Here is a 27,849-nt window from a genome sequence, read left to right as displayed (position 1 = left end):
TCTGTGCAATCTCACAGCTCCATTTCCCTGTCTTCCAACAGTTAATGAAGTGTTTGTAAAGTTAAGGCAGTTCACTTGCGGTAACTAAAAAATGGATGTGTTCACAAAAGAGTTAAAGAAATGCTCAGTTCTTCCAAAGTCCCTGTACCTTTTCTCTCTGGTGTTGTCTGTAGTCCTGTCCAGGAAAATCAAATTTAACTCTAGCACCTCTGAGGGCAGTACTGAAGATTTGATAATGTTCTTTTAGCATTAAGGGGCATTAAGAGTAGAGTAAAAGGAATGATATAGAATATTCAGAAAGGCCATTTGGCTGAATGCTCCTTTGGATCCTCCTCCCTACTTTACTCATTCCAGTCTATCATTGTAACCAACTGTTCCCTTCTCTTTCATCTACTTGTCTAGTTTCCTCTTCATTGTATCTGGATTACTCACCTCCAGCTCTCCCTGTGGGAGTGACGTCCACATTCTCCTTGCTCTCCCTGTGGGAGTGACGTCCACATTCTCCTTGCTCTCCCTGTGGGAGTGACATCCACATTCTCCTTGCTCTCTCTCTGTGAAGACCTTTTGCCTGAATTCCTGATTGGATTTCTTGGTGACTGCATCATACTGACAGTCTCCTCCCTCCATGAGGGAATATCCACTCGACTGAAACCTTTCAGAGATTTCCAGGACCTAGATTAGCTCACCCCTCTCAGCCTTCTGTTTGGAAAAGATCTCTACTCTTGCTTTTCCGATCTCTATCCGATCTCTATCCCTTTCAGAACTATCTTGGTAAATCATGGCCATAACCCTCTATCCTTTCCACCATAAGGCATCAAGTTCTGTACTAAGTCTAGCCTAGACCTGCCCTGGGAATTCTCAATTCTCCATACCAGCAATTAATTCAATACCTTAGTAGGCTATGTTTTAATTTGCCGAAATCTACAGCAATCAATTTCAGTGCATTATGTTACCCAGATGTTCTGAATAAAGGTAATAGATTTGACCATCACTGCTACACACTCTTCCCTAGCGAGGACAAGAAGACAGGTTCCTGCATTTCCCACCCCAGGATAAAGACATCCTGCCAACTCCATCTCACTCCCCTGAAGCCCCAGGGCAGTCCACATTTTCACCGGCACGTTGTAGCCCGGAGCTATGGAACGTGATGGCAGAGTCTTCAATGTTCTTTCCATCTCATCCAGGAATCACTCACTCTTAGCACCAGCATATGGAGTGTGTTGTCCACATTACACACACATCACCTAGGGCCATCAATCCTAGTGTGGGACTCAAACATGGAATGTCTGGCTCTGAGGCAGGATCACTACCTGCTGTGCCTCAGAATCTACTGTGTGTAAATACCAACTGTTTTATCATTTAATTTACATCAAAAAATATTTTACCTTATAATTGACATCAACAACGATTCTACAAATACATTAAGGGTGAAAGAGCAACTCAGGAGAGACAAGGGCCCTTAAAGATTATCCATCTATAGAACCACAGAGATGGGAGAGACACCAAATGAAGATTTCCCTTCAGTAATTACTGTGGGGAAAGACATGGACTCTAGGGAACACAGGGAAATAAATATTGATATCTTGTAAACAGTCCACATTACAGAAGAGTAGATGCTAGACTTCTTAAAAAGCATAAAGGTAGATAAGTCTCCAGGATCTAATAAAGTTTATCCCAGGGCTTTGTTAGAAGTTAGGGAAGAAATTACAGGGTCCTGAGCAGAGATATTTGTATCATCTATAGCGACGGGTGAGATGGTGGAGGATTAGAGGGTGGCTAATGTTGTGCCTTTATTTAAGATAGGCTGTAAGGAGAAGCCTGGGAACTATAGACCAATGAGTCTGACATCAATGGTGGGTAAGTTGTTGGAGGGGATTCTGAGAGACAGGATTTACATGCATTCGGAGAGGCAAGGACTGATTAGCGTTAGTCAGCATGGTTTTGTTGGCATTGGGAAATCATGTCTCACAAACTTGATTGTGTTTTTTGAGGATATGACCAATAAGATAGATAAAGGCAGAGCAATAGAGGTTGTCTACATGGACTTTAGTAAAGACTTTGACAAGGTTCCGCATGGTAGACTGGTTAGTAAAGTTAGATCACATAGGATTCAGGGTGAGTTTGCCAGTTGGATACAACATTGGCTTGACTGTAGGAGACAGAGGGTGGTGGTGGAGGGTTGTTTTTCGGACTGGAGGCCTGTGACCAGCGGTGTTCCTCAAGGGTCGGTGCTGGGTCCACTGTTGATTGTCATTTATATAAATGATTTGGATGAGAATGTAGGAGGCGTGGTTAGTAAGTTTGCAGATGACACCAAAGTTGGTGTTTAGTGGACAGTGAAGAGGGTCATCCAAAATTACAAAGGGGTCTTGATCAATTGGGCCAACGGGCTGAGGAGTGAAAAACGTTCTGACTGTCAATCCTATCTATGCATCTCATAATTTTATCGACTTCTATCAAGTCTCCCCTCAGCCTCTCCTGCTCCAGAGTTTTTCTAGCTTCTCCTTAAAGCTCATACTCTCTATTCCAAGCAGCAACCTGGTAAACCTCTTCTGCACCCTCTCCAAAGCCTCCACATCCTTCCTGTAATATGGAGACCAGAACTGAACAGCAGATAGAGATACGCCTCTCACCAGGGATCTGTGGCTAAATAAGTGCTAGGGATAGCCTCTGGGAAATCATTCGATTCTGAGGGATCAATATCCCTGCTCTGGTGGGATCCAATCTGCTTAGAAATCTACAATAAAACATAATTGCAAACTAGTTGTAATTAAAATGTTGGTGGGTGTTACCATTTCGTATGCCAGGTCGTTCCCTCTGATTGGTTGGCTTTGTGCTTCTGATTGGTTTAAGAAAATTGCTGCAGTGATCACATCCACGCCATGTTCTGCGGCTTAGGATGGAGAGAGTGCAAATTACTTTGTCAATGTCCACAAGATTAATTTCTCTGAATCCTTAAAAATGACTCACTTCCTGGCTCCCTGCAAGTGGGTGGGTTGCAAAGTCTTAGCAGCACTCCCTGATTGATTTATGAAATTGTGCAGAGCTGAGAGGGAGCTACAGGCTAAAATTTACTTTTGTGAGTCAAGAGATTGATGGGTAGAATAATGGATGGCCTGGAGCTAATCACAGGGCAGACTCTCTAATTGAGGAGCTTGCGAAGTTTATATTTAACATTATTGATACCAGGAGTGAGTGAACCAGCCTGCATCATAAGAAGGGTGATGGACGGTTTTTAAACAAGAGGAGTGAATTACAGGCTAGAATCTGATTGCAATAGTTCACTTGGAGACTAATTAATACTCAGAAATTAGCTACTGCCTCAAACCTGTTGTTGTGATCTGACCTCTCCCCCACCAATCTGACTTGTTGCTTTTCAAAAGTACATAAGAGATATATAACAAGGAATAATACCTACACTTATCATGTAATATTTATTCTAGTGCTGGCAATGTAAAGGATGATTGGTGATTAAATTGCTTCTGTGAAACTCCTTCCCTGCTTATTAGATAGCATACATAAATTATGATCTGTGCTATTTTTATGTCCTTATTAATCCAATACTTCTTTTCCTCAAACTCACTAATGAGAGTAGACAAAATGAAACTTCTTGTGATGTTATTAGAAGCTTGTGTCTGCTTTATTCTCTCTCTCTCTCTCTCTCTCTCTCTCTCTCTCAGGCAACCATTAATAGTCAGGATATTGCAAAGTGGTCCCTTTAATTCTAGAAGATATTGCATTGGAGAAAAATGACTCAGTTTATGTATGAGGTGACGGCGTGAGTCTGACCAGGCTCAGGTTGTAATTGAAATAAACTTAAAATGCACTTTGAGGAAGGCAGAATAAAAGAATCATTGCCCACTGTCAAAGAGTCCAGTTTGGCTGAAATACATGTTTTGTGATACAACGTTGTTCAGAAATTGTTCAAAAGTATATTGCAGTGAGATGGTGTAAAATGCTGCTATTTAGAGGTATGTTGTCTAAGCCTGGCTATGCACCTCCAATTCAGCATTCTCATTCTTGTTAAAAATCCCTGTGCAATTAAATCCCTCCCTCTCCCTGTAATCCCCTACAACCATGCAACCTCCCTGAACACTGTAGCCTCCTCCTGCCAGAATACACACTCAATAATCGTTTCCTGCCCTACAATTCCCAATCCCTGTGATTCCCCTCCAACTTTACAATCCTCCACCTCTGTAATTCCCTCCAGCCGTACAATCCCTAATCTTTGTAATCTCGTCCAGCTCTAAACCCCACTGAAATCTCAGTAATCTTCTCCAACTTTCTAGCCCATACCAGGATTTCTGTGTTCCTCTAATCCTGGCCATTTGAGCATCTCTGATTAAATGGCTCTGAGCTCTAGAATTCTATCTCCAAACCTCTCTTATGCTCTCCCTCTCTATTTCTGCCAGTTTCTCAATCTCCCAGTTCTCTAGCTTAGTACAATATGGCAACACCCACCGACATTTTAGTTATAACTAGTTAATGTTTACGTTTTATTCAGCAGATTGGCTCCCATCCAAAGGAGGGATATTGATCCCTCGGAAGGGAAATGATTTGCCAGAGGCTAACCACAATGCTTGTTTATCCAGGGACCTCCGTGAGACCTGCGTGTCTCTATACTGGGACATTGTGCCCTGGCACCCACCTACAGTGCCAGGGCAGATTCCCATTGTGGCAAAATGTCCCGGGGTGGAGAATATGGAGGTTCCCTGCCTCATTCCTGATGAAGGGCTTTTGCCCGAAATGTCGATTTTCCTGCTCCTCGGAAGCTGCCTGACCTGCTGTGCTTTTCCAGCACCACTCTGATCTAGACTAGATTCCCATTGCACCTTTTCTAGCTCTTTGAGAAAGCTGTCCGTTAAATCCTAATTGAGCCATACTTTTAAAATTATAAGGCCACTTTAAGGCCATGGCGATGAGGGTTTTTGTATAATGTCCCTAACTCTGAGCCGGAGTGGGCAAGATTCAAGTCCCACCTGCTCCAGAGGTGTGTATTACCATCTAAGTCGATTGTTCAGATAATATATGGGAGAGAAATGAGAAGGATAATTTTCTTCTGGAAGGTTGTCTGAATTTGGAACACTACCTCTGAATACAGTAGAGAAGAGCTCATTGAGCTCTTTTGAGAAAGAGGGACAATGAATTCTTGTGAGGCTGGGGTTTACTGGGGTGGATAAAGTTAAAAATCGCACAACACCAGGTTATAGTCCAACAGGTTTAATTGGAAGCACTAGCTTTCGGAGCGCTGCTCCTTCATCAGGTGATAGTGGAGCAGGATCATATGTCACAGAATTTATAGCAACAGGATTGCAGTATCATGGAATATAATATTCAACACGTTTGGTTTAAGTCTTTCATCTTTTAGAATGACCATATCAGTTTCGGTAACCCTTCATTGTCCAGTAATTCCCGGGAGCGGAGAAACTACGCCATGTTCTTTGCGGCCTGCAACACATTATTAATGAGGATGAGCACTTCGCCAAGACCTTCCTCATGCCTCTACCTCTCGCCTTCAAACAACCACCGAACCTTAAACAGATCATTGTTCGCAGCAAACTGCCCGACTCTCAGGACAACACCGTACAACCCTGTCACGGCAAACGCTGCAAGACGTGTCAGAGTGTCGACACGGACACCACCATTACCCATGGGGACACCACCCACCAGGTACGCGACAGGTACTCATGTGACTCGGCCAACGTTGTCTATCTCACACACTGCGGGCAAGGATGCTCTGAGGCATGGGACATTGGCGAGACCGAGCAGAGGCTATGGCAACGGATGAATGGATTCCGCACAACAATCAACAGACAGGAATGTTCCCTCCAGTCGGGGAACACCAGCAGTCAGGGACTTTCGACCTCGGACCTTCAGGTGACCATCCTCCAAGGCGGACTTTGGGACAGACAACAACACAAAGTGGGCGAGCAGAGGCTGATAGCCAAGTTCGGTACCAATCAATGGCCTGACGAAAGAGCAGCATTTCGAAAGCTAGTGCTTCCAATTAAACCTGTTGGACTGTAACCTGGTGTTGTGTGATTGTTAACATTGTCCACCCCAGTCCAACACCGGCACCTCCACGTCATGATCATTGGGGTGGATGGGAATGTGGAATTTGAAACACAAACAGATCAGCCAGCGTCATATTGATTATGGAATCACTCCAAGGGGATGAATGGTCTACATCAGCTATTTCAAGGATTGTCTTCTCTTCATCCATAACTCCATTTCCCCTGACGTTCCAGCAACAGAAACTTGACCAAAGCTCTTCTACTGGCTTCCGAGGCCCTCCTGAAAGCTCACAACTTCAAACAAGCAGAAAAGTTCCTTTAAATAAAACGCTAACAAATTTTCAAATTGCAATGTATCTTAATTTGAAAACTGGCGAGCAAGTGAATCAAAACGTCTTCTGGAAATTTAAGAAGAGGTATTTGGAAATAGAACACTCCAGTTCTCATCAGAAGCAGCACCCAGGATTTTTTGTTCTTGGTAACATCCACCTGAGAAAGAAGATTGAGGCCTTAGTTTAACATCTCATTTGTCATAGGGTCCCTCTGACAGTGCGGCACACCCTCTGCGCTGCACTGGAAAGACCAGGAGAAGTTGCAAATGGGATTTATCGCGCTGACCCCACTTGTGTACCTCAAAATGGACTTCCTGCAGGAACTGGTTCATTTCCAACCATTTCTGGATCATGGATAGCACAGGCAGGAAGGAATGTTTCACCCTTGGTGGAGGGTTCAATGATCAGGGAGTGTAGATTGAAGGTAAGTGGTAGGAGGTTTAGAGGAGGAGGTGACAAAAGAACAATCCTCGGGGTCTACGTTTGGGTATTGCATTTGGTAAAACAAATGGAGGAGGTGGACGAGAGGTTTCTCCACCCGGAGGGTGTTAGGAGTCTGGAACTCACTGTCTGTGAGCGTGGGAGGGGCAGAAACCCTCATCACATGGAGGAAGGATTTCGATGTGCACAGGGCACACAAGGCAATGGGATTAGAATAGTTAGATGATTGTCTTTGCCCAATGCAGACTCGATGGGCTGAAGGGCCTTTTCTTGTGTTGTAGAGTCATAGGGTCATAAAGCATGGAAACAGACCCTTCGGTCCAACTCGTCCATGCTGACCAGATATCCTAAGTTAATCTAGTCCCCATTTGCTGGCAATTGGTCCATATCCCTCCAAACCCTTCCTATTCATTAACCCATCCAGATGCCTTTTAAATGTTGTAATTGTACCAGCCTCCACCACTTCCTCAGGCAGCTCATTCCATACACGTACCACCCTCTGCATGAAGAAGTTGCCCCTCAAGTCCTTTTTAAGTTTTTCTCCTCTCACCTTAAAAATATGCCACTAGTTTTGACACCATCCCACCCTAGGGAAAAATCCTTGTCAATCACCTTATCTATGCCCCTCATGATTTTGTAAACATCAATAAAGTCACCATCAGTCTCCCACACTCCAGTGAATAAAGTTCCATGCCTTTCCAGTCTCTTTTTTATATCTCAAACCGTCCATTCCCAGCAACCTCAGGGTAAATCTTCTCTGAACCCTCTCCAGTTTAATAATACCCTTCCTGTAACAGGGTGACCAGAACTGGACAGAGTGCTCCAGAAGATGCCTCACCAACGTCCTGTACAACCTCAACATAGCTTCCTGTACTCAAAGGTCTGAGCAATGAAGGCAAGCATGCTAAAGGTCTTCTTAACCACCCCTTCTATCTGTGATGCAAATTTCAAAGAATGAACCCCTGGGTCTCTCTGTTTTACAGCACTACTCAGGGCCCTACCATTGTTTGTGTAAGTCTTTCCTTGTTTATTTTACCAAATGTAGACCTTGAGGATTGCTTTTTGCAACCAGTTCGACACCCTGGGTTGTCCACCAACACCCCACCTCTGACAATGGGTCTTGTAGTGGATGGAGTTAACACTGGGGGAAGGTGTTAGAATCAGAGAATCATACATTCAGAAAGGCCCTTTGGCCTATCCAGTCTGCACCTTCCAAAATACATCACTTGACAACGTTAAGGTGACAGGTTGGCTCAGTGGTCAGCACTGCTGCCTCACAGGGAACCCGGGTTCGATTCCAGCCTCGGGTGACTGACTGTGTGGAGTTTGCACGTTCTCCCCGAGTCTGCGTGGGTTTCTTCCGGGTGCTCCGGTTTCCTCCCACAATCCAAAGGTGTGCAGGTCAGGGTGAATTGGCCATGCTAAATTGCCCGTAGTGTTCAGGGATGTGCAGGTTAGAGTGGATTGGCCATGGGAAATGCAGGGATGGATCTGGGCAGGATACGTTATGGAGGTTGGGGTGGACTCTTTGGGTCGAATGACCTGTATCCATGCTGTGGAGATTCTGAGTGGTCCCACTTGCGCACAAGGCCCACAAGCTTGAGTATTACGGTGCTTCAAATGATCATCTGAGTTTCTAAAGACTGTGAAATTTCCTACTTCAACTCCCCTGGCAGTGAATGCATTCCGACCGCTGCCCCCCCCCCCCCAAAACCCTCTGGGTGATCATTCTGTGACTGACACTGCTGAACTCTTCCCAGAGTGTTACCAACCATTCGCCCTATTGCAAAATTCTGCAGTCCCTCCTTCTGCCCCAAGCCCTGGCCATCTCCAAAGCAACCCCAAGGATGTTTGCCAGTGGAGTTAAAGGAGCACACTCTGGCTGTGATTCGGGTATTGCGTGCTCTGCTTCTTTGCGCTCTGTTTAGACTTTGCCAACTCCCCACTCAGCGCAGAGTCAGCAACGGAAGAGGCTGTGAAAATTGAGCAAACTAATTTCAAATAAAAATGCAGTGAGACAAAAATAACCCTTCTTTTTCGGCTGTCTAAGACTTCTCATCAGATGTTGTGAGACTTTGTGAAGGTTTTTCCCTTTCACTAGATGTGGTGTTTCCCAGTGCCCGTGACAGAAGCAGTTATCGGAATGTGCAGTCAGACAGCTGGTCTCGCAATCAGTAAAAAGTCATGGGATCCATTCAGCCTTCAAGGCTTGATTGATTGAGAAACCAGTAGAGCACACTGCTGTGTTGCCATCTCTAGGTTGCGCTGTAGCAACCTGCCCAAGCTATTATGACTGTAGTTCCCAAACCCACAATCAGAAGGACAAGGACAACAGACATAAGAGAACACTATGTTCCACTCCGAACCACTCTTATCCTGACTTAGAAATATTGGAATTGCGAGGATACCTTAGTGAAATTATAACAGGTTTCGGGGTAGATGTGAATGAAGTGTTTCCCTGTGTGAGGGAGTCTTGGATCGTAATCTCAGAGCAAGGGAGCGCCAGGTTAGGAGGAACTTTTTATCTCTCAGATATTGCTGAATCTGTGGAATTCTTTACCATACAGGGCTGGAGAGGTTGCATTTTTAAGGCTGAGATAGACAGTAAGGAAAATCAAGGGTGAGGGAGATAAGGCATTGAAGATCACCAAATCAGCTATGATTGCGTAGAATAGCCAAGCAGAATGGCCTACACGTGTTCCTATCTCTTATGGTCTTATATCGCCATTCCTTTGGTGTCGCTGGGTCAAAATCCAGGAATTACCTCCGTAAGGGGATTGTGGGTCAACCTACAGCACCTGGACTGCAGTGGATCAAGAATGCAGCTCACCCCCACCTTCTCCAGGGGCAATTAAGGACGGCAATACATGTTATTATTGCTAGCCAGCATAGAGTCATAGAGATGTACAGCATGGAAACAGACCCTTCGGTCCAACCTGTCCATGCCGACCAGATATCCCAACCCAATCTAGTCCCACCTGCCAGCACCCGGCCCATATCCCTCCAAACCCTTCCTATTCATATCCCCAGGAGAAAGTGAGGACTGCAGATGCTGGAGTACCAGAGTTGAAAAATGTAGTGCTGGAAATACACAGCAGGCCAGGCAGCATCCGAGGAGCAGGAGAATCAACGTTTCAGGCATAAACCCTTCTTCAGGAATGGGGAGAATCGACATTTCGGGCATAAGCCCTTCTTCAGGAATCCTGAAGAAGGGCTTATGCCCGAAACATCGATTCTCCTGCTCCTCGGATGCTGCCTAGCCTGCTGTGTTTTTCTAGCACGACATTTTTCAACTATTCATATCCCCATCCAAATGCCTCTTAAATGTTGCAATTGTACCAGCCTCCACCACTTCCTCTGGCAGCTCATTCCATACACGTACCACCCTCTGCGTGAAAAAGTTGCCCCTTAGGTCTCTTTTATATCTTTCCCCTCTCATCCTAAACCTATGCCCTCTAGTTCTGGACTCTCCGACATCAGGGAAAAGACTTTGTCTATTTATCCTATTCATGCCCGTCGTAATTTTATAAACCTCTATAAGGTCACCCCTCAGCCTCCGACGCTTAAGGGAAAACAGCCCCCAGCCTGTTCAGCCTCTCCCTATAGCTCAAACCCTCCAACCCTGTCAATGTCCTTGTAAATATTAAAGCTAAAGAAAGCTAACTTACTTTGGCTAGTATTAGGGCATTGGAGTGTGATTGGTGGGAAGGGATGGATGGGCAAGTGTTTTAAATCAGAAAGAAATGATGTGCGTGAGATAATGCAAGTTATGGCTGAAACCCTGCATTTTACAGAACAGAGTGAAGAAGCAGAGGAGGGGCTGCAATGAAAACAATCATCAGGTATTGTGTCGATAGAAGCTTCCAGAACAAACCCACACCTCCCCTCCCCGGGGCAAAGTTTGCAGGTGTGAGGGAGAGACTGGGATGCAGGTTCAGTTTGGTAACCCTCTCACTGGAGTGTTAGCTTGGCTGACAGCAAGTATTGTGAAAGAAGGAAATGTTACAAACCAGTTTCGGCTGTGAGTCAAAGTGTGGAGTAATTATTCTTAACTTTCTACATATCGGAAGTCAGACCTTTCACAGAGAAAGGCTTTTTTTTTCTGGTTTGGGTTCAGCTGCATTTTTTTTTACTGAGCGAGTTCTGCATTGATTAAGTTCAGAAATACCCCAGCAGGGAAGGTGATGTCTATAACTGAGAGCACTGTCAAGCTATTTATTGTATTATTTCTGGGATATTGGCATTGCTGTCATGGGTAACATTTGTTACCCATCACTATATACGCTTACCATGGGCTATTAAATGTCAAACCCTTTGCTGTGGGTCTGGAGTCACATGTAGGCCAGACCAGGTAAGGATGGCAGATTTCCTTCCTTAAAGGACATCGGTGAACTAGGTGGGTTTTTACAACAATCAACAGAGTCAAACAGCATGGGAAACAAACCCTTTGGTCCAACTTGTCTATGCTGGCCAGGTTTCTCAAACTAAACCAGTCCTATTTCCCTGCGTTTGGCCCATATCCCTCAAAACCTTTCCTACTCATGTACTTGTCCAGGTGCCATTTAAATGTTATAACTGTATCTGCATCTGCCACTTCCTCTGACAGTTGATTCCACACACGAACCACCCTCTGGGTGAAAAAGTTGCCCCTTAGACCCCTTTTAAATTTTCCCCTCTCACCTTAAACCTATGCTCCCTAGTTTTGAACTCCCCCACCCTCGGGAAAAGACCTTTCCTATTCACCTTATATAAGCTCCTCATGGTTTTATGAAACTCTATAAGGTCACCCCTCAAACTCCAGCGCTCCACTGAGCCGATCCATCCTCTTCTTTTTTCTCAAATGCTGCAATCCCAGCAACACCCTGGTACACCTTTTCCTCACCCTTTCCAATTTATTAATATCCTCCCTGTTGCAGGGCTATCAGAACTGGGCACAGTATTCTAAAAGAGGCCTCACCAGTGTCCTGTACTACATGACATGACGCCCCTATACTCAATGCTCTGACCAGTGAAGGCAAGTGTACCAAATGCCTTCTTCACTATCTGTGACTCCACCTTCAAGGAACCATGTATCTGACACTCTAGGTCTCTCTGTTTGACAACAGACTTTCTTTTCCTTGCCAAAATGCAATACCTTACGTTTATCTGAATTAAACTTCATCTGCCACTCCTCGGCCCACTGGCCCAGCTAATCAAGATTCCATTGTACTCTTAGATAACCTTATTCTCTGTCTACTCTATCACCAATATTGGCGTCATGCGTAAAAATGACTAACTGTGCTTCCTAAGTTCTCACCCACAAATGACAAACAGTGGACCTTGTATAGATCCCTGCGAAACACCATTGCTCGCAGGCCTCCAGTCCGCAAAACAATCCTCCACCACCACCCTCTGTCTCCCACCGTCAAGCCAATTTTGTTTCCAGTTAGCTAGCTGTCCCTGGATCCCACATGATCGAACTTCACTAATAACCAGACTTCCATGCAGAACTTGCCTTTTTAAAGTCAATGTAGATGACGTTTATTGCTCTGCCCTCATCTACCTTCTTGGTAACATCCTCAAAATGCTCAGTCACATTTGTGAGACATGATTTCCCACCCACAAAACCATGCTGACTATCTCTAATCAGTCATTGTCCCTCCAAATGCTTGTAAATCCAGTCTCTTTGACTCCCCTCCAACAACATACCCACCACTGATGTCAGGGTCACCAGGAGACTAGCTTTCAATCTCATTGGACTGAAGTGCCACCAGCCGCTGTATGAGATGGGATTTGAATCCAAATCTTTGGACCTAGGCCTCACAACTATCCTACTGTTTCCCAGCTGTGGCAACAAAGTCTACTCCCTGGCCTCACCATGGAGTTATGTGAGCACTTCTCCACTGGGGTATGGGGTGTGAGAGGGAGAAAGGTGTCAATCGCACTGCCATTTGAAGATTAGATCGGACGTGCGGGTGAAAGACAATGGGTAAAGGACGGGCTATTTTCTCACCTGGAGGATAAATACCAATACAGAAATGTTGGGGGACATAAGGCTTGTTCCTATTTCGTGAAGTATTTAGAGTTTCAGATGTGTACAGCACTGAAAAGGACCCTGCGGCCCGTTGAAACTGTGCTAGTCCAACAACCACCTAATTACTCTCATGTCATTTCCCAACACTTGGCCCCTTCGCTTGGCATTGCAAGTGCAAATCTAAATGTTTTTTCACTTTTACAAGGATCTCTGCCTTGACCAGGAGAAAGTGAGGACTGCAGATGCTGGAGATCAAAGTCGAGTGTGGTGCTGGAAAAGCACAGCAGGTCAGGCAGCTGAAACGTCGATTCTCCAGCTCCTCGGATGCTGCCTGACCTGCTGTGCTTTTCCAGCACCAAACTCTCTCTGCATCTACTACCCTGAGTGAAAACATTGCTTCCCTCACATCCTCTCTGAACCTCCTGCCCCCTCCTTTCAATCCACGCCCCTATGTTCGTCTGAATGAATCTGTGAATTCTCACTTTCCCAGGGTACAGGGTGCATGGTTTGTTCTGTACTAGCCTTCATTACCTTCCATCTTTTCTCCAGTTCTGATAATTGGTTTGCAATGTCTCCTCTAACCTGACAGTCAGTCACCTCAAGATTGAGTTGGTCGGGATCACTGACCAATATTTGGTGCATTCTTGAGCTGGATGGATTTGGAGGTAACTCTCTTTCCTCACTCTCTTTCAGGTCATCGACACTCTGTCCTATTTATCATATACTCCTATAGCGCAAAGGAAAGGGATCTGGTAAGTGGAATCTCCACATGGCTATCACCACTTAATCTTACTCTCCTTCTGAACAGTGTATGCATTGTTCAGACACAATAGGGTAAATACTTAATGAGTCTCTATAAAGATGGTCAAGGATTCGACATCTGAAGGTTACCCGTGACAGTTTGTCAAGTCTTTTCATCACTTATTCATCAGGACATTTTGCAAGAATACCAATGGGAAGGTGAACAACATTTTTATATTGAACAGCCAAAGGGACATCCGTGTGATGTGATCCATTAGTCTTTGAGATGGAAAGCCCGGCATCTCGCTAGCACTAAAAATCATATACCACATTACCCACTTGGGTGATGGGGCTGAGCGTCTGTATTGCCTGATGGCTGCATCCTGTTAGTGGGGAACATTGAAAGTTTCCACTTAACCCATTGCCAAGCCGTGATACAGCTATTCCTATGTGCAAGGTCATTTATTTATTTATCTATTTATTTATTTATTTATTTTACTTACCGGAGTATTCCTTGTCTCTACCTTCATGGAACTCCCCCAGAAAACCTGGTAAATTTATGAGAATCTAAGCAAATTATTTCTGTTTTTGCTAAAGATTTTGATTTGACTGTAGCAGCTTTACTGGCTGAATTGTTATGAAAATATGTTTTTCTTTGAGGTCAACGGTAACTCTTTACTGGAAGTTAAACCCTTTGCCCCCATCCCTCTCTCTCTCCTTGGCCATGTGTCTTCAGCTGCATCTGCTAACCCCTATTGTCCGAACAGGATATTCAAACAGCTAGGTGAAAGTGGATGCTGGAGATTAGAGTCAAGATTAGTGTGGCGCTGGAAAAGCACAACAGGTCAGGCAGCATCTGAGGAGCAGGAAAACCAACGTTTCGGGCAAAAGCCCTTCATCAGGATACTATTTAAACAGCTGTCATATTTATGGGAGAATTGCATGTCATATGAAGAAAATGATCAGAATCTATCTTTATTCTAGTTCCTTTCCAACAGAAGACAGCTTGGCTGATGATGATATCTACAGTGGTCTTTCTGACGTCATTGAGTAAGTTACAGAGTGCTGTATCTTTCTTACCCTGCGCCCTCTGCAAACATGACATTTCATCAAGCCTGCTGCTCCCGTCCTAACCTGCACGTCCCATTTACCAAGCTCCCACTGCTCACTGATCAACACTCACACCGGTCTGACAAAGCTTGGAGTTTACACATATCTGCTCTGGTGTTTCCAATCCTTCAAAGGTCGACCTCAAACATTTTTCCAGTTCCGCAATTCTCAACAATCTCAGGGTTCCTCCAATTCTCGCCTTTAGTTTCATTACTGTGGGTGGCCTCGTCTTAAGCTGCTGGATTGTTAACTTCCCTTCCTTGAGCTCTTCACCCCACTGTCTTCTGTCTCCCTCTTCTATTCAGATCTTCCTTTAAAATAACTTCCTGAGCCAAACTTTAACCTGTCCTAATATCTCCTTATGTAGCACAATGTCAGCCTTTGTCAGGTAACGCTCCTATGAACATTGAACAGTACAGCTCAGGGACAGGCCATTTGGCCCACCATGCCCATGCTGACCATGCTGGCATTAGTTTCTAAATTAGTAAGACTAAGGGAGCAGAATCAGGCCATTCGGCCCATTGAGTCTGCTTCGCCATTTGATTATGACTGATATGTTTCTCAACCCCATTCTCCTCCCATCTCCCTGTAACCCTTGATCCCTTTGTTAATCAAGAACCTATCTGTCTCTGTCTTAAATACACTCAATGACTTGGCCTCCACATCCTTCTGCAGCAATGAGTTCCCCAGATTCCCCACCCTCTGGCTGACAAAATTCCCCCTCCTCTCAGTTCTAAAGGGTCGTCCCTTCACCCTGAGGCTGTGCACTCAGGTCCTAGTCTCTCCTACTGACGGAAACATCTCCTCCACGTCCACTCTATCCAGACTTCTGTAAGTTTCATCTTTCTAGTACAGACCCAGAATCTTCAACCGTTCCTCACATGACAAGCCCTTCATCACTGGGGTCATTCTTGTAAACCTCCTCTGGATCCTGTCCAAGACAGGTATTTAGATTAAGTATTTAGATTTAGATTACTTACAGTGTGGAAACAAGCCCTTCGGCCCAACAAGTCCATACCGACCCGCCGAAGCGCAACCCACCCATACCCTTACATTTACCCCTTTACCTAACACTACGGGCAATTTAGCATGGCCAATTCACCTGACCTGCACATCTTTGGACTGTGGGAGGAAACCGGAGCACCCGGAGGAAACCCACGCAGACACGGGGAGAATGTGCAAACTCCACACAGTTAGAGCCTGAGTCGACAATTGAACCCGCGTTTCTGGCGCTCTGAGGCAGCAGTGCTAACCACTGTGCCACCATGCCGCCCTTCAGAGCAGGGTAAGGCCATTCGGCCCTTTGGGCCATGCAATAACATCTTGGTTGATTTGGTTGTGGCCTTAACCCCACTTCCCAGTCTGCCCTCAATAGACTTTAATTCCTTTGTCCATCAGAATCTGTCTAACTCAGCCTTGAATGTATTCAATGACCCTGCCTCCACTATTCTTTGAGGAAGAGAATGTCACAGCCCTCTGAAAGAAAACCAAATCCCCATCTCTGTCTTCAAAAGGAGACCTCTTATTGTTGTCTATCCCACAGGCGGAGACACTCCTGCTGATAATAGTTCAATGATCAGTCTCACTTCGAGGACTGATTAACTCTGTGACTTAGTTTTGTTTTAAAAACAGTAAAGCACACAATAAGTTACGAAGCAGACATTATATCAAAGCAACAAATTTATGTATGTGTGCATTTTGCAATGCCATGGTAGGCAGAGCTGCAACATTGTGTACACATAGCACATGGAATCCTTAAAGATGGAACATCTTAAAGGCGCAATACACAGACAACACAAACATCCAGACTGTGTATATCCTGTCATGTCCCTGAGTCCCTTTTATGTTTCATTCTTCAAAGTTCCGGTGGTCTGACCTGTCCAACCTTCTCTCAAAGAATAACTCCTCATCCCAGGAATGAGTCAACTTGGGATGCTTTACCTTGTGAAAGCTATGATGTAAAGGCATATTAGTCATGATTGGTTGGTTCAGTTTGGCTTGTTGTAACCTGGCATGCCCACTGACCCTGTAGTCTACACACTGAGAGCTGCAACTAAAGAGGTCTTCTCTCTGTACCTATGCTGTACTGGGAAAACTGATCAGCCAAGAGCAAGATTTGATGAGAATTTTCCACGTATCAACTAATCAGCATTCAGACCACTATGGTGCCGGGGTTGGAGGGTTTGAGCTATGGGGAAAGGCTGGACAGGCTGGGGCCGTTTTCCCTGGAGCATCAGAAGCTGAGGGCTGACCTTATACAGGTTTATAAAATCATGAGGGGCATTGGATAGGATAAATAGACAAGGTCTTATCCCTGGGATGGGGCAATCAAAAACTAGAGGGTATAGGTTTACGGTGAGAGGGGAAAGATTTAAAAGGGACCTAAGGGGCAACTTGTTCACACAGAGGGTGGTGCGTGTATGGAATGAGCTGCCAGAGGAAGTGGTGGAGGCTGGTACAATCACAACATTTAAAAGGAATCTGGATGGGTATATGAATAGGAAGGGATTAGAGGGATATGAGCCAAGTGTTGGCAAATGGGACTAGATTAACTCAAGATATCTGGTCGGCATGGATGAGTTGGACCGAAGGGTCTGTTTCCTTGCTATACGTCTCTGTGACTCTATAACATTGACGCCTCAGTTGTTGAGCCTCACTTGTTGCCTGTGGTGAAGTGTGGAGGTAGATCCTATTGAAGTAGACTTCGGAGTTTGCTGTGGCTACCTCTCTTTTCACATGATCCCGTATCCTTTTATCCCAACAGTGACACTGGAGAGGAAGATGATGACCTTTATGATTGTGTGGAAAATGAGGATGATGAAGGAGGTGAAATTTATGAAGATCTGATGAGGCCTGAGGTTGCATTGTCCGCGGTATGAGCTCTCATTCTCTCTGTCCCTCTCCTCCTGAATCAATCTGCTACTGAGGAGGAATTGTCCTTTATTCACTTATGGGATGGCAAATGGGGCTAGATTAATTTAGGATCTATGATCGGCATGGACGAGTTGGACCGAAGGGTCATTTTCCGTGCTGTACATCTCCATGGCTCTATGACTGTGGCAAGGCCCTCTCTAATTACTCTAAAACTGACTGGCTTCCTCACCCATTTCAGAGGATGGCTAAGGTTCAAACACATTGCTGTAAGCCTGGAGTCACATATAGGACAGACTGGGTAAGAGTGGCAGATTTCCTTCCCTCAAGGACAACAGTGAACCTGATTGGTTATTAAGACAATTGCTTATAACTCCATCATCACCATCACTGATGTCTAACTTAATAATCCACCCTAATTAAACTTGAGCTTAATTTCCATCAGCAACCATGAGGGGTGGCATGGTGGCTCAGTGGTTAGCACTGCTGCCTCACAGTACCAGGGATCCGGGTTCAATTCCAGCCTCGGGCGACCGTCTGTGTAGAGTTACATGTTTTTGACGTGTCTGTATTGGGCCCCTCCGGGTGCTCTGGTTTCCTCCCATAGTCTGAAGATGACTTGGCGGTGCTAAAATTGTCCATAGTGTTCAGCGATGTGTGCATTAGTCAGGGAGAAAATGTAGAGGAATGTTTAGGTTCATTAGTCGTGGAGAAAATGTAGAGCAACAGGATAGGTGAATGGGTCTGGGTGGGTTACTCTTTGGAGGGTCAGTATGGACTTGTTGGGCCAAAGGGCCTGTTTCCACACTGTAGGAATTCTATTCTACAGTGGGATTTGAACCCGTGGCCCTAAATGGGCAGGGTTACTGGAACTGAGATGGGTTTCATCACCTCTACACCACCATCTCGCCATGTTGAGCAGAGTGAGCAAGCATAGAGGACATCCCAGTTCCTGCCCTGCCCATAGGTCAACAATATCCCCTTTCTTAATGAAGACCCTATTGGGTAACGGGCAGCTGGAATCCCTGCTCTGGTTTTGCTGCTTTCCTCCCGGACATGTACCCATTCTCAGCTGAAATGGAACCCAAGCACAAGCGTCTGTAGGGCAATCAGTTTGAGGAGCTTAAGAGCAACCTTACCCCCTTCCACCACCCCCACCCTCACCCCGTAGATCCCCATCCTGGAGGCAGTCAGGTTAAAAGAGCAAGCAGGGGTGGTGAACCTGATGGATACTGAGTTGCTCCCAGGCCAGCGAGGATTGTGTGTTTAATCACACCCACTGACCCCATGAGGGTGTCCTTCAACACTCTTCTCCTACCTGGGTGCAGGCTCCATTTTCGCACTGACTTCCCTCCCTCTTTCAGGAGCTGCATGACCACTGGGTGTGCCAAATGGCTTTCAAATGTCGAAGCTTCTAAACCAACTCCCGGTCTCGTTATGCCAAGTTTTCCGTATGATAGCTCTTAAACATCTCACCCTGTTTGCTGTCCATCTGTGGCATCACTCAACAGTGTCCCACACCAACTCAGCTGGTCTCCTGACCAAGGAAAATAGTTGGACGTGGGGAGTGGGGGCGTGTGAGGAGTGGACGGAGTCAGTTTCCCGCTTTTTTCAAATATGTGGGAGGGGAGCATATTTGTAAAAAATGTTTGTCTTCACTTCACTGACTGGGATCTGTATTCCAGCCTCAGAAAATGACTGACTTAGACAAACGGAATTGCTGCCTTCAGGAAATCAGACAGACGGAGGAGAAGTACACGGAAACATTAGAGTCCATACATCAGGTAGGATCGGAGCCTGAGAGTCCAGGCCTCATGGGCCAATCTGGGTCAGCTTCTTTGGATGTCCAGTCAGTCATACACTGGGTCTGTCTTTTCCTCTGGGGGTCAGTGTTAATCACGAGTTTTTAAAGCAATCTCCATTTCCATTTTACAGCATTTTTTTAGACCATTACATCGGTTTCTCAATACGTACGACTTAGAGAACATATTCCTGAACATCGAGGTGAGTCACTTATTGGCATTGGCGCTGATTCAATCTTTAATTTAAACTGAATTGATTGATCGATTTCACATTGAGATGACCAGTTGATTATTCAGTTTCCGTCAGTGCCTCTGTCCATTCAGGTCATTGGCCCCTAGGTGTGCATCATGGGCATACCATGACCTCTGACCCTCACTGTGCAGGGACAATGAGTTAAAACATGGCTCCTGGAATTTTGTTTCAAGGGTCCAGCTTTAAATCAGTTCATCCAGGAGGAGATGGATATCTCTTCCATCAGTGTTATTGTGAAGGCTCCCCAGAAAAACAGTCTGGCCGGTCATGTCCATTACAAACCACCCCACAGCACTGCTTCATAATGCAGCAGTCACCCACTTCAAAGGAATTGAGGGTAGTGGTTCCGGGACAGGGGGAGGTGAAATAACTGGAAATCCTCAAAGTGAACGAGGTTATACGGTCTTGAGAAAACTTGAAACTAACATTGGCAGCTTAAAATCAAAACGTTTTCTGACACTCTTTCCTTGTACTGTTCTGCTTAAGTAAGTACACAATTTAATAAGAAAATGTTATGGACCAGACCAGACCTCCCCAAAAATATTTTACCAAGGGACCCTGAACTCTAACATTTTCTTATTTTAAAAACAAATATAAAGTGTCTGTTCCCGATGCGATGGTCAAACTACTTTATGTTAAGTAAAACACAATTTATTTAAACACTGCAGCTAAAATCCAACCAAAGAAAGAGGAAGTTAGAATAACTAATCTATTGGAAAGCCTAACAGAATGATAGATACAATAACTATTACTAAAGAATTGTTCCAACGTTGTAACATTACAAAAACACACCCCTTAACAAATTCAGACACAGATTCTCACATGCAGTTCTCCCACCAGGAGGACGAAAAACATCAAGAGAAAATTCAGAGACAGAGTAGCAGCCAGGAGACATTCACTGAAGCTACCGACTCTGTCGAGATCCCAATAGCTGCTGATCTGTGAGAGCTGGCCACACCTAATTAGAACAAAGAACAAAGAAAATTTACAGCCCAGGAACAGCCCTTCAGCCCTCCAGGCCTGAGCCGATCCTAACCTACTGTCTAAACCTGTCGGTCAATTTCTAAGCATCTGTATCCCTCCGCTCCCCACCTACTCATGCATCTGTCCAGATGCATCTGTACCGTGCCTGCCTCTACCACCTCTGCTGGCAACACGTTCTGGGCACTTACCACCCTCTGTGTAAAGTACTTGGCGCGTGTATCCCCCTTAAACCTTTCACCTCTCACCTTGAAAGCGTGACTTCTTGTTACCCCTTCAGGCTGCATTCATAAAATCCAAGGCCTCCCAATCTGTTTACTAAGTGGTCTGGTCACTGGTTCGATACCTCTGCCTTACAACCACTCTTATAAAAAAAGGCAGGCCAAAATAGCCTCTTCAAGTGACACAACAGTTAGGAAATGAGTACACAATTTTTTGTTTGATGATGCCCATACTGCACAGGACTCATAAACAACAAGTGTTGTTTGTTGTGTATATCATGTGCCTCTGAGCTTTGCAGATTTACTTGTAAGGCTTTATCACATCCCAGCAATCACAGAACACCTTCCCCTTTGCTGTAGATCCAAGCCCCAGTGTCTTGGGCTTTTCCCTGGGTCATCGCATCAAGCTGAACTGGTCAAGCAAAGTGGTCACCGAAAGTAAACAAACGCACGTCCCCAAACACACACCATGGAGCACAAATAAAAAATAAATGGGATGCCACTTAGGACTAAGATGAGGAGGCTTTTTTTATTCAGAGGATTATGAATCTTTGAATTTGTCTATCACTAAGGGCTGTGGAAGTTCAGTCTTTGATACTGATACTCAGAGACTGATAGATTTCTGATTCCCAGCAGTATACCTGTACAGGGATATGGGGAATGGGCTGTGCAAAATTAGGGTTAGGATTAAGGTCAGGATTAGTATTAAGATTAAGGTTAGGGTGATGGTCATCATTAAAATCAGGATTAAGGTTCAGATTAAGGTCAAGATTAGCATTAGGATTAAGGTCAGGGTTGGGGTTAGCATTAAGGGTAGGATTAGGGTTAGGATTAAGGTTAGGTTTAGGGTCAGGATTAGCATCAGTGTTAAGGTTAGGGTTCGGGTCAGAATTATGATCAGGATCAGCTTTAAGATTAAAGTCAGGAGTAGCATTAGGATTAAGGTTAGGGTTAGGGTCAGGATTAGAGTTAGGATTAAAGCTAGGATAAGGTTCAGGATTAGGGCTCTGAATCAAACCTCTAACTCTGGAGCAATTGCTGCTTTGAGTTTGTATTATTAATTGTTGAGATTCCTAGCACACAGCTGAACTTTGAGGGAAAGCTGCAGTTATCTCTCTATATTCTGCTATCTCTTGTTTATCTGTTGATTGTGGACATGAACAATAAGAACTCAGCAATACCATTAATTTATAACCATCTCTCCTCAGGAACTATTGAATGTGCACAGAAGTTTACTGGAGGAAATCCAAATCTCAATCAAAATGAACAATGCCCAGAATCTCTATGAAATCTTCAACAATTACAAGAAAAGGTGAATGGGTGGCTGCATGATCAATTGGATTAAAGCGATGTGATCACTTCCATTGAAAAAAGTGTGAAAAAGTTGCCCCTTAGATCCCTTTTAAATATTTCCCCTCTTGTCCTCTAATTCTGGACTCCCCCGCCCCAGGGAAGAAACTTTGTCTATTTATCCTATCAAAGCCCCTCATGATTTTATAAACCTCTATAAGGTCACCCCTCAGCCTCCGACGCTCCAGGGAAAACAGCCCCAGCCTATTCAGCCTCTCCCTGTAGCTCAAATCCTCCACTCCTGGCAAGATCCTTGTAAATCTTTTCTCAAAACCCTTTCAACTGCGATTGAGTTTTCTTAGTCTATGTGAGGGCTCTCGCCAGACCCAGCGACCGGCCTTTGTGGGGATAGGGTTAGGGCTCAATCACATTCCCAAATGTGATCGAAATGCTCAACCAGACAAGTCAGTCCCCTCCTGATAATCATGCAGTAAGTACTGTCCCTGCCTCCAAACCAGAAACCCTGACTCTAACCCTAACCCTAACTCTAAACCTAAATCTAGTCCTAACCCAAAATTGAATCCTAATCCTAACCTTGGTTCAAGTCCCACTTCAGTTTGGGATGACCAAGGGAGGTGTGTTCAGGCATAGCCAAGAATACTGAGTATCAAGCTGCAAAACCCATGCCATAGGATTTTGGTAAGAGAGAGTGATTTCTGGTCAGCCGTGTGACAGAAGGAACATTGGAGACCCCACCAACAGCAGCAGTAGCTCCTTCCTGAGACATGCCGGGGAAAATCCCAGACTTCTTACGGAGTCGTATTTGCTGAACTTCCGGCTTCAGTTGGAATGGAGCTAACATCGAGGGTACACTTCCCACTCTGGTGGATCCAGAACCTGTTTCCCTCCTCAATCCCTGGTGGAGATCACTGTGGGTCAAACTCACTCTAAGTAGAGAGAGAAAAAGTGAGGACTGGGGATGATGGAGAGTCAGAGTCGATGAAGTGTGGTGATGGAAAAGCACATCAGGTCAGACAGCATCCGAGGAGCAGGGGAGTCGACGTTTCAGGCATCAGACCTGCATTGAGTCTCCTGCTCCTCGGATGCTGCCTGACCTGCTGTGCTTTTCCAGCGCCACGTTTTTCAAATCAGTCTAAAGAGAGACCTGGAGGTGAAGAAGTTTGGTTGAAGTCACTGCATTGTATGGTAACTGATTCTGTGTGGACAGAACTCCTCGTCTTTGCACCATGAACAGCGAGACCTGTTGTGGTACTTTTTGAACTGGTTTCAAGATGCGGTGCCTCGGAGGTAGACACAAAACACAGATATTTGGCCCAACATGAATCATCCCTTTAAGCTGTTCCTACAATCTCACCAGATGACCTACCTCTTACAGAGTCTGGGTCTTTTACCTACACTGATCTGTCCTTACTATTGCTTGAAAGACACCCTGATTTGTTCTTAAGTTCATCCTTCTACAATTTGAGACCTTAATCTCCTTGTCTAGGATTTTAAAAAAAGCCTTAATTTTATAGATCGACATTGACAACCTTAGAATGTTGGAAAGTGCTTTGACAACCAGTGAATCCCTTTTGTCATGCAGTTAATGTTGAATTGTATGATAAGCAGGAGCCACATTCAATACAGCAAGTTCCCTTTAACTAATCTCGTTTATTTTAAGAAGAAACAAGACAACTTAATTTAGTGGTTAAAAATCACACAACACCAGGTTATAGTCCAACAGGTTGAATTAAACCTGTTGGACTATAACCTGGTGTTGTGTGATTTTTAACTTTGTACACCCCAGTCCAACACCGGCATCTCCACATCATAATTTAGTGGTGTGTGCCTCTTTCATTCAGTTTCTGCTGCTATCTGACAGTGGTGGTTTATGGTGGGAGATGGGTATTGACTGACCGTGACTTTCGTCTGCTGTGCTCACTAATGGCCTCCTTTTCTTGTGGTCACCTCAAGGTTGTTACTGTACGGACGATACTGCAGCCAAGTCGAGGCAGCTACCAAACACCTGGACAAGATCGCGAGCATAAGGGAAGATGTTCAGATGAAGCTACAGGTAAGACCCTTTCCACAGTGGCTGAAACACATCCACAAACATTTCTTTCTTCTGCTGCTGATTGGTACTCTGTGAGTTTCCAGAACTTTCAGAACTTTAACAAGAGCAAGTTGAGTGAGAGGATTAAGTGTATTAAAATTTGGAAAAAGGCGAATGTGGTGTTCAATTGTGCTCTGTGTTTGATAAGTGTGTCTGGTAGTTGATTTTGAAATAACTCCACAGAGACCAGTATACCATCACCAAGTTTTCCTTCAGTTACAAATGAAGAGTCCTTGACACTGATCCAGCTCCCTCAGAACTAGCCCTCAGAGTGAACAGAACCTCTAACCCTCCTGGTTATTTTTTTAAATTTTATTAAACAAATTACAAAAACAGTTTACAACAAACAGTTATGTTTACAGCTGCACACAAGAGACAGCAATTTTACAAGGGAGAGGAGCAGCAAAGCTAGGCCCCAAACCCTACCGTTCAAACGGTTTACAGGGAGATGGGGACAAACTTCAAATCCCAGTTTCACATTTAAAATATAAAGAGACATCAACAATGACATTTGTACATAAGACAGTCCAGTTACATTAAAGAGTGCAGACAATACAGACCCAGCAAGCCCCCGCCCCTCCCACCTACCCTACTGTTTATATCTGTCAGCCAGGGCTCCCTGATTGGACCAGGATAACAGCCCCAATCAGGAAACTCTCCTACTCTCTAGGTCCACCATGCTGACTTTGTTACAATCACTACAGATCTAATGAACTGTGCTTGATTGGTTAATCCTCGGTGTGGACTCAGAGCTTCATTGAACAGAAGTTAAGATGTTAGCATAAGTGCAGAAATTTTCCGTTTGCAGAAACTCTCATAAGTAAACCTGGAACATGCTTGGAAACCAGTGGCACCTCTGCAACTATGAGACTTACACACAATAGTACAAAAATGGGCAAAGACATAGACGGAGTGGAACGAATTGGATAACTGCACCACAGAGCTTGCACCATGTTGGGCTGATGGCCTCTTTCTGAGCTAGTTGATGCGATATGCTTTTTCAGATCAGCTCCTCAAATGGCTTAGTGTCTGAACCCAATGTGACCCTGTGATGCTGAGTCACACCTGACAACAAGCTGGTGAGACCCAACAGTGAGCAAGTTCACAACAACCAGGACTGGTTGGGAAGTTGTCAGGCTGTAACTTAGATCGGTACTGGCTCTCGTTTGTCTTCTAATGTTTTGTTGTAGCTTTCTGCTCCTTCAACAGAAATTTTGATCCTTGGATCTTACCATAGATTACATTTAGAGAAGACCAACTGCATTTAAATGCTGGCAGTGTGAAATTCCCTGAATGTTGTCCCTTTGGAGATTAACCCTTTATAAAGTTGAAATAATGTTTTTTCAAAATTCATTCATGGGTTGTGGACATCAGTGTTTATTGCCCATCCCTAGTTGCCCTGAGGGAGGTTGGAGGTCAACCACATTGCTGTGGGTCTGGAGTCACATGTAGGCCAGACCAGGTAAGGATGGCGGATTTCCTTCCCAAAAGGTGAAGTGAAGTTGGGAGAGGGTTCCTGTGGGGAGACTGCTCTGTTAGAAGAGGTTGGAGGGGGTTGTGTGCTTACAGGATGGGTCCCATTGATGAGACTGTTCTATAAAAGAATACATCATGATGACAAGACTCACTTTGTAAAGTCTTCGCAAAGTCCATCTTCTAATTATTCAACCGGCAGAAACAACGTGTAAGATCCCTCTAAGGCTGCTGGGTTAATTATCACTTGCTCTGTTTTCTCTCAGGAATGTTCCAACAGAGCGAACAATGGACGGTTCACCCTACGAGATCTCTTGATGGTGCCCATGCAAAGAGTCCTCAAGTATCACCTTCTGCTTCAGGTAGTCAATTCTCAGTTACCGGCCATTGTGCAAATACTTCTCATCACAGCCAGTAGCGCAGAGGTTTATCAAACTGGCTAGCTCGCAGTCTATCTCAAACCTTCGCCTGAGTGGTCTTAACGGGGTGGACGTAAAGCCAATATTTCCCCTTCTGGGAGAATTTAGAACAGAAACCATTTCAAAATGAGAGGTCACCCACTTCAAACAGGGATTAGACAAACTGTTTCCTCTTAGAGGTTTCTGAGCCTTTGGAACTCTCTAGATGGTGGAAGCATTTTTGAATATTTTTAAGGTAGAGGTGGATGGACTCAAGTGGAAAAGGGGCATGTAGGAAAGTCCATTTGAAGTTATAACCAGATCAACTATCATCTTATTAAATGGGGGAACAAACTCAAGGGGGTAAATGGTCGAATTTTGTTCCTTATAGTCTTTCAGTCTTCGGTGGACCTCAAGGAGGTAAAATTGTTCTTGCAAGAAGCAAGATTGTGGCGAGATGAACAATTTTAATTTCTCTTCTGCCAAGGTTAACACGTGTTAGGAAGATCACAGCGTCAGTTAGCTGGATCTCAGCCAATGTGCTTGGAGGATTGGAGTAATCATGTTTAGCATCTCCAACCTCAAAAGGGAGTAAAGGAAAGAAGATTTCCTGTTCCTGTTCCTGTATGCATGGGCATTGTAAGAGGCTAATTGTGTTTCTTGTAGAATGAGCTTGCACCATTTCTGCATTCATAGATTTGAGTTGATTTGATTTGAGTTACTGTTGCCACAGGTATGTAAGTCTTGTGTAAAGTCTTGTGTTGCGAGCACTACAGGTAGATCAAGGCAAACAAGGGCATACAAATCATCTGGTGCTTAGTCAGAACGAGACATACAGGGTTATGCTGTACAGGAGATGTACAGAAGCAAAATCAACATTATTGGAAATTAGAGAGGTCCATTCATCAGTCTAATATTGGCTGTTCCTGCACCTGTTGGTGTGTGTGTTCAAACTTCTGTATCTTCCACCTGACAGGAGAGGTTGGATCAAGAGAATGATCATGTCTACGCTGTCTATCCTACATCAAACATCCCAAGATGCCCCAATTTTCATGGAGGGAAGAATGATGTTTTTTTTAAAAAAAGATGTAATTATCAGGAAGTAGGCATCTCCAGAATTTATTACTCAATGCTAGTTACCCTGGCAATGGCAGAGGTGAGCTACCTCCTTGAGCTGCTGCAGTCCATGTGGTGAAGGCACTCCTGAGTGTTGACAGGGAAAGCAGTTCCGGGGGTTTGATGAAGGAGCACCCAATCTATGTCCAAGCTGGGCTGGGGTTTGTGAATCAGAGCAGTCATATTGACGTTACTGTGTTAACAAGAACCTTCTGATGTGTCACAACAGGAGTTAGTGAAACACACCACCGACAAAACAGAACAGGGGAACCTCCGAACAGCTCTGGATTCGATGAGGGTGAGTGGAAATTGCCTTTCAGCCTTCTCTCCAATATGTGAAGACTTACTTTGAGGATCACACTTGCATTTCTCTGTGTTCATTTCCTTACTTTTAGGATTTGGCCCAATGTGTAAATGAAGTGAAACGTGATAGTGAGACTCTCAAACAAATCACAAGCTTCCAGTTATCGATAGAAAATCTGGTGAGTCTGAAGTTTGTAAAAGCTTTAAAAAAATGACTAATAAGTTTTATCAGGTTGTTGTACAAAGTTTAGTACAGAGTGAGAGAGAAATTTGACAATCTCAGGTTTCTGAAACAGAGGCCCTCTGAAGACTTGTGCCAGAGCAGTTACATATGAGGTTTGTTGCTTTGGATTTAGGACAATTACTGGCAATGGTCA

General features: G+C 44.7%; 1 protein-coding gene across 1 annotated transcript in view; it reads left to right on the top strand.

The window, feature by feature from the left end:
* The window catches only part of LOC122552271 (proto-oncogene vav-like), a 115,774-nt gene that overhangs the window by 70,968 nt on the left and 16,957 nt on the right, over positions 1 to 27,849 (top strand). The window contains exons 3-12 of the mRNA XM_043694963.1: positions 13,494 to 13,552; positions 14,526 to 14,591; positions 17,416 to 17,524; positions 19,208 to 19,306; positions 19,458 to 19,526; positions 21,988 to 22,091; positions 24,044 to 24,143; positions 25,922 to 26,017; positions 27,399 to 27,467; positions 27,565 to 27,651. Coding sequence (XP_043550898.1) covers positions 13,494 to 13,552; positions 14,526 to 14,591; positions 17,416 to 17,524; positions 19,208 to 19,306; positions 19,458 to 19,526; positions 21,988 to 22,091; positions 24,044 to 24,143; positions 25,922 to 26,017; positions 27,399 to 27,467; positions 27,565 to 27,651 — 858 coding nt within the window. The remainder of the gene's footprint in view (positions 1 to 13,493; positions 13,553 to 14,525; positions 14,592 to 17,415; positions 17,525 to 19,207; positions 19,307 to 19,457; positions 19,527 to 21,987; positions 22,092 to 24,043; positions 24,144 to 25,921; positions 26,018 to 27,398; positions 27,468 to 27,564; positions 27,652 to 27,849) is intronic.

The sequence above is a fragment of the Chiloscyllium plagiosum genome, chromosome 8 (assembly GCF_004010195.1).
Source record: "Chiloscyllium plagiosum isolate BGI_BamShark_2017 chromosome 8, ASM401019v2, whole genome shotgun sequence".
Classification (NCBI taxonomy): domain Eukaryota; kingdom Metazoa; phylum Chordata; class Chondrichthyes; order Orectolobiformes; family Hemiscylliidae; genus Chiloscyllium; species Chiloscyllium plagiosum.
The sequence above is the reverse complement of the archived record's forward strand: the minus strand, read 5'-3'. Positions and strand labels throughout refer to the sequence as shown.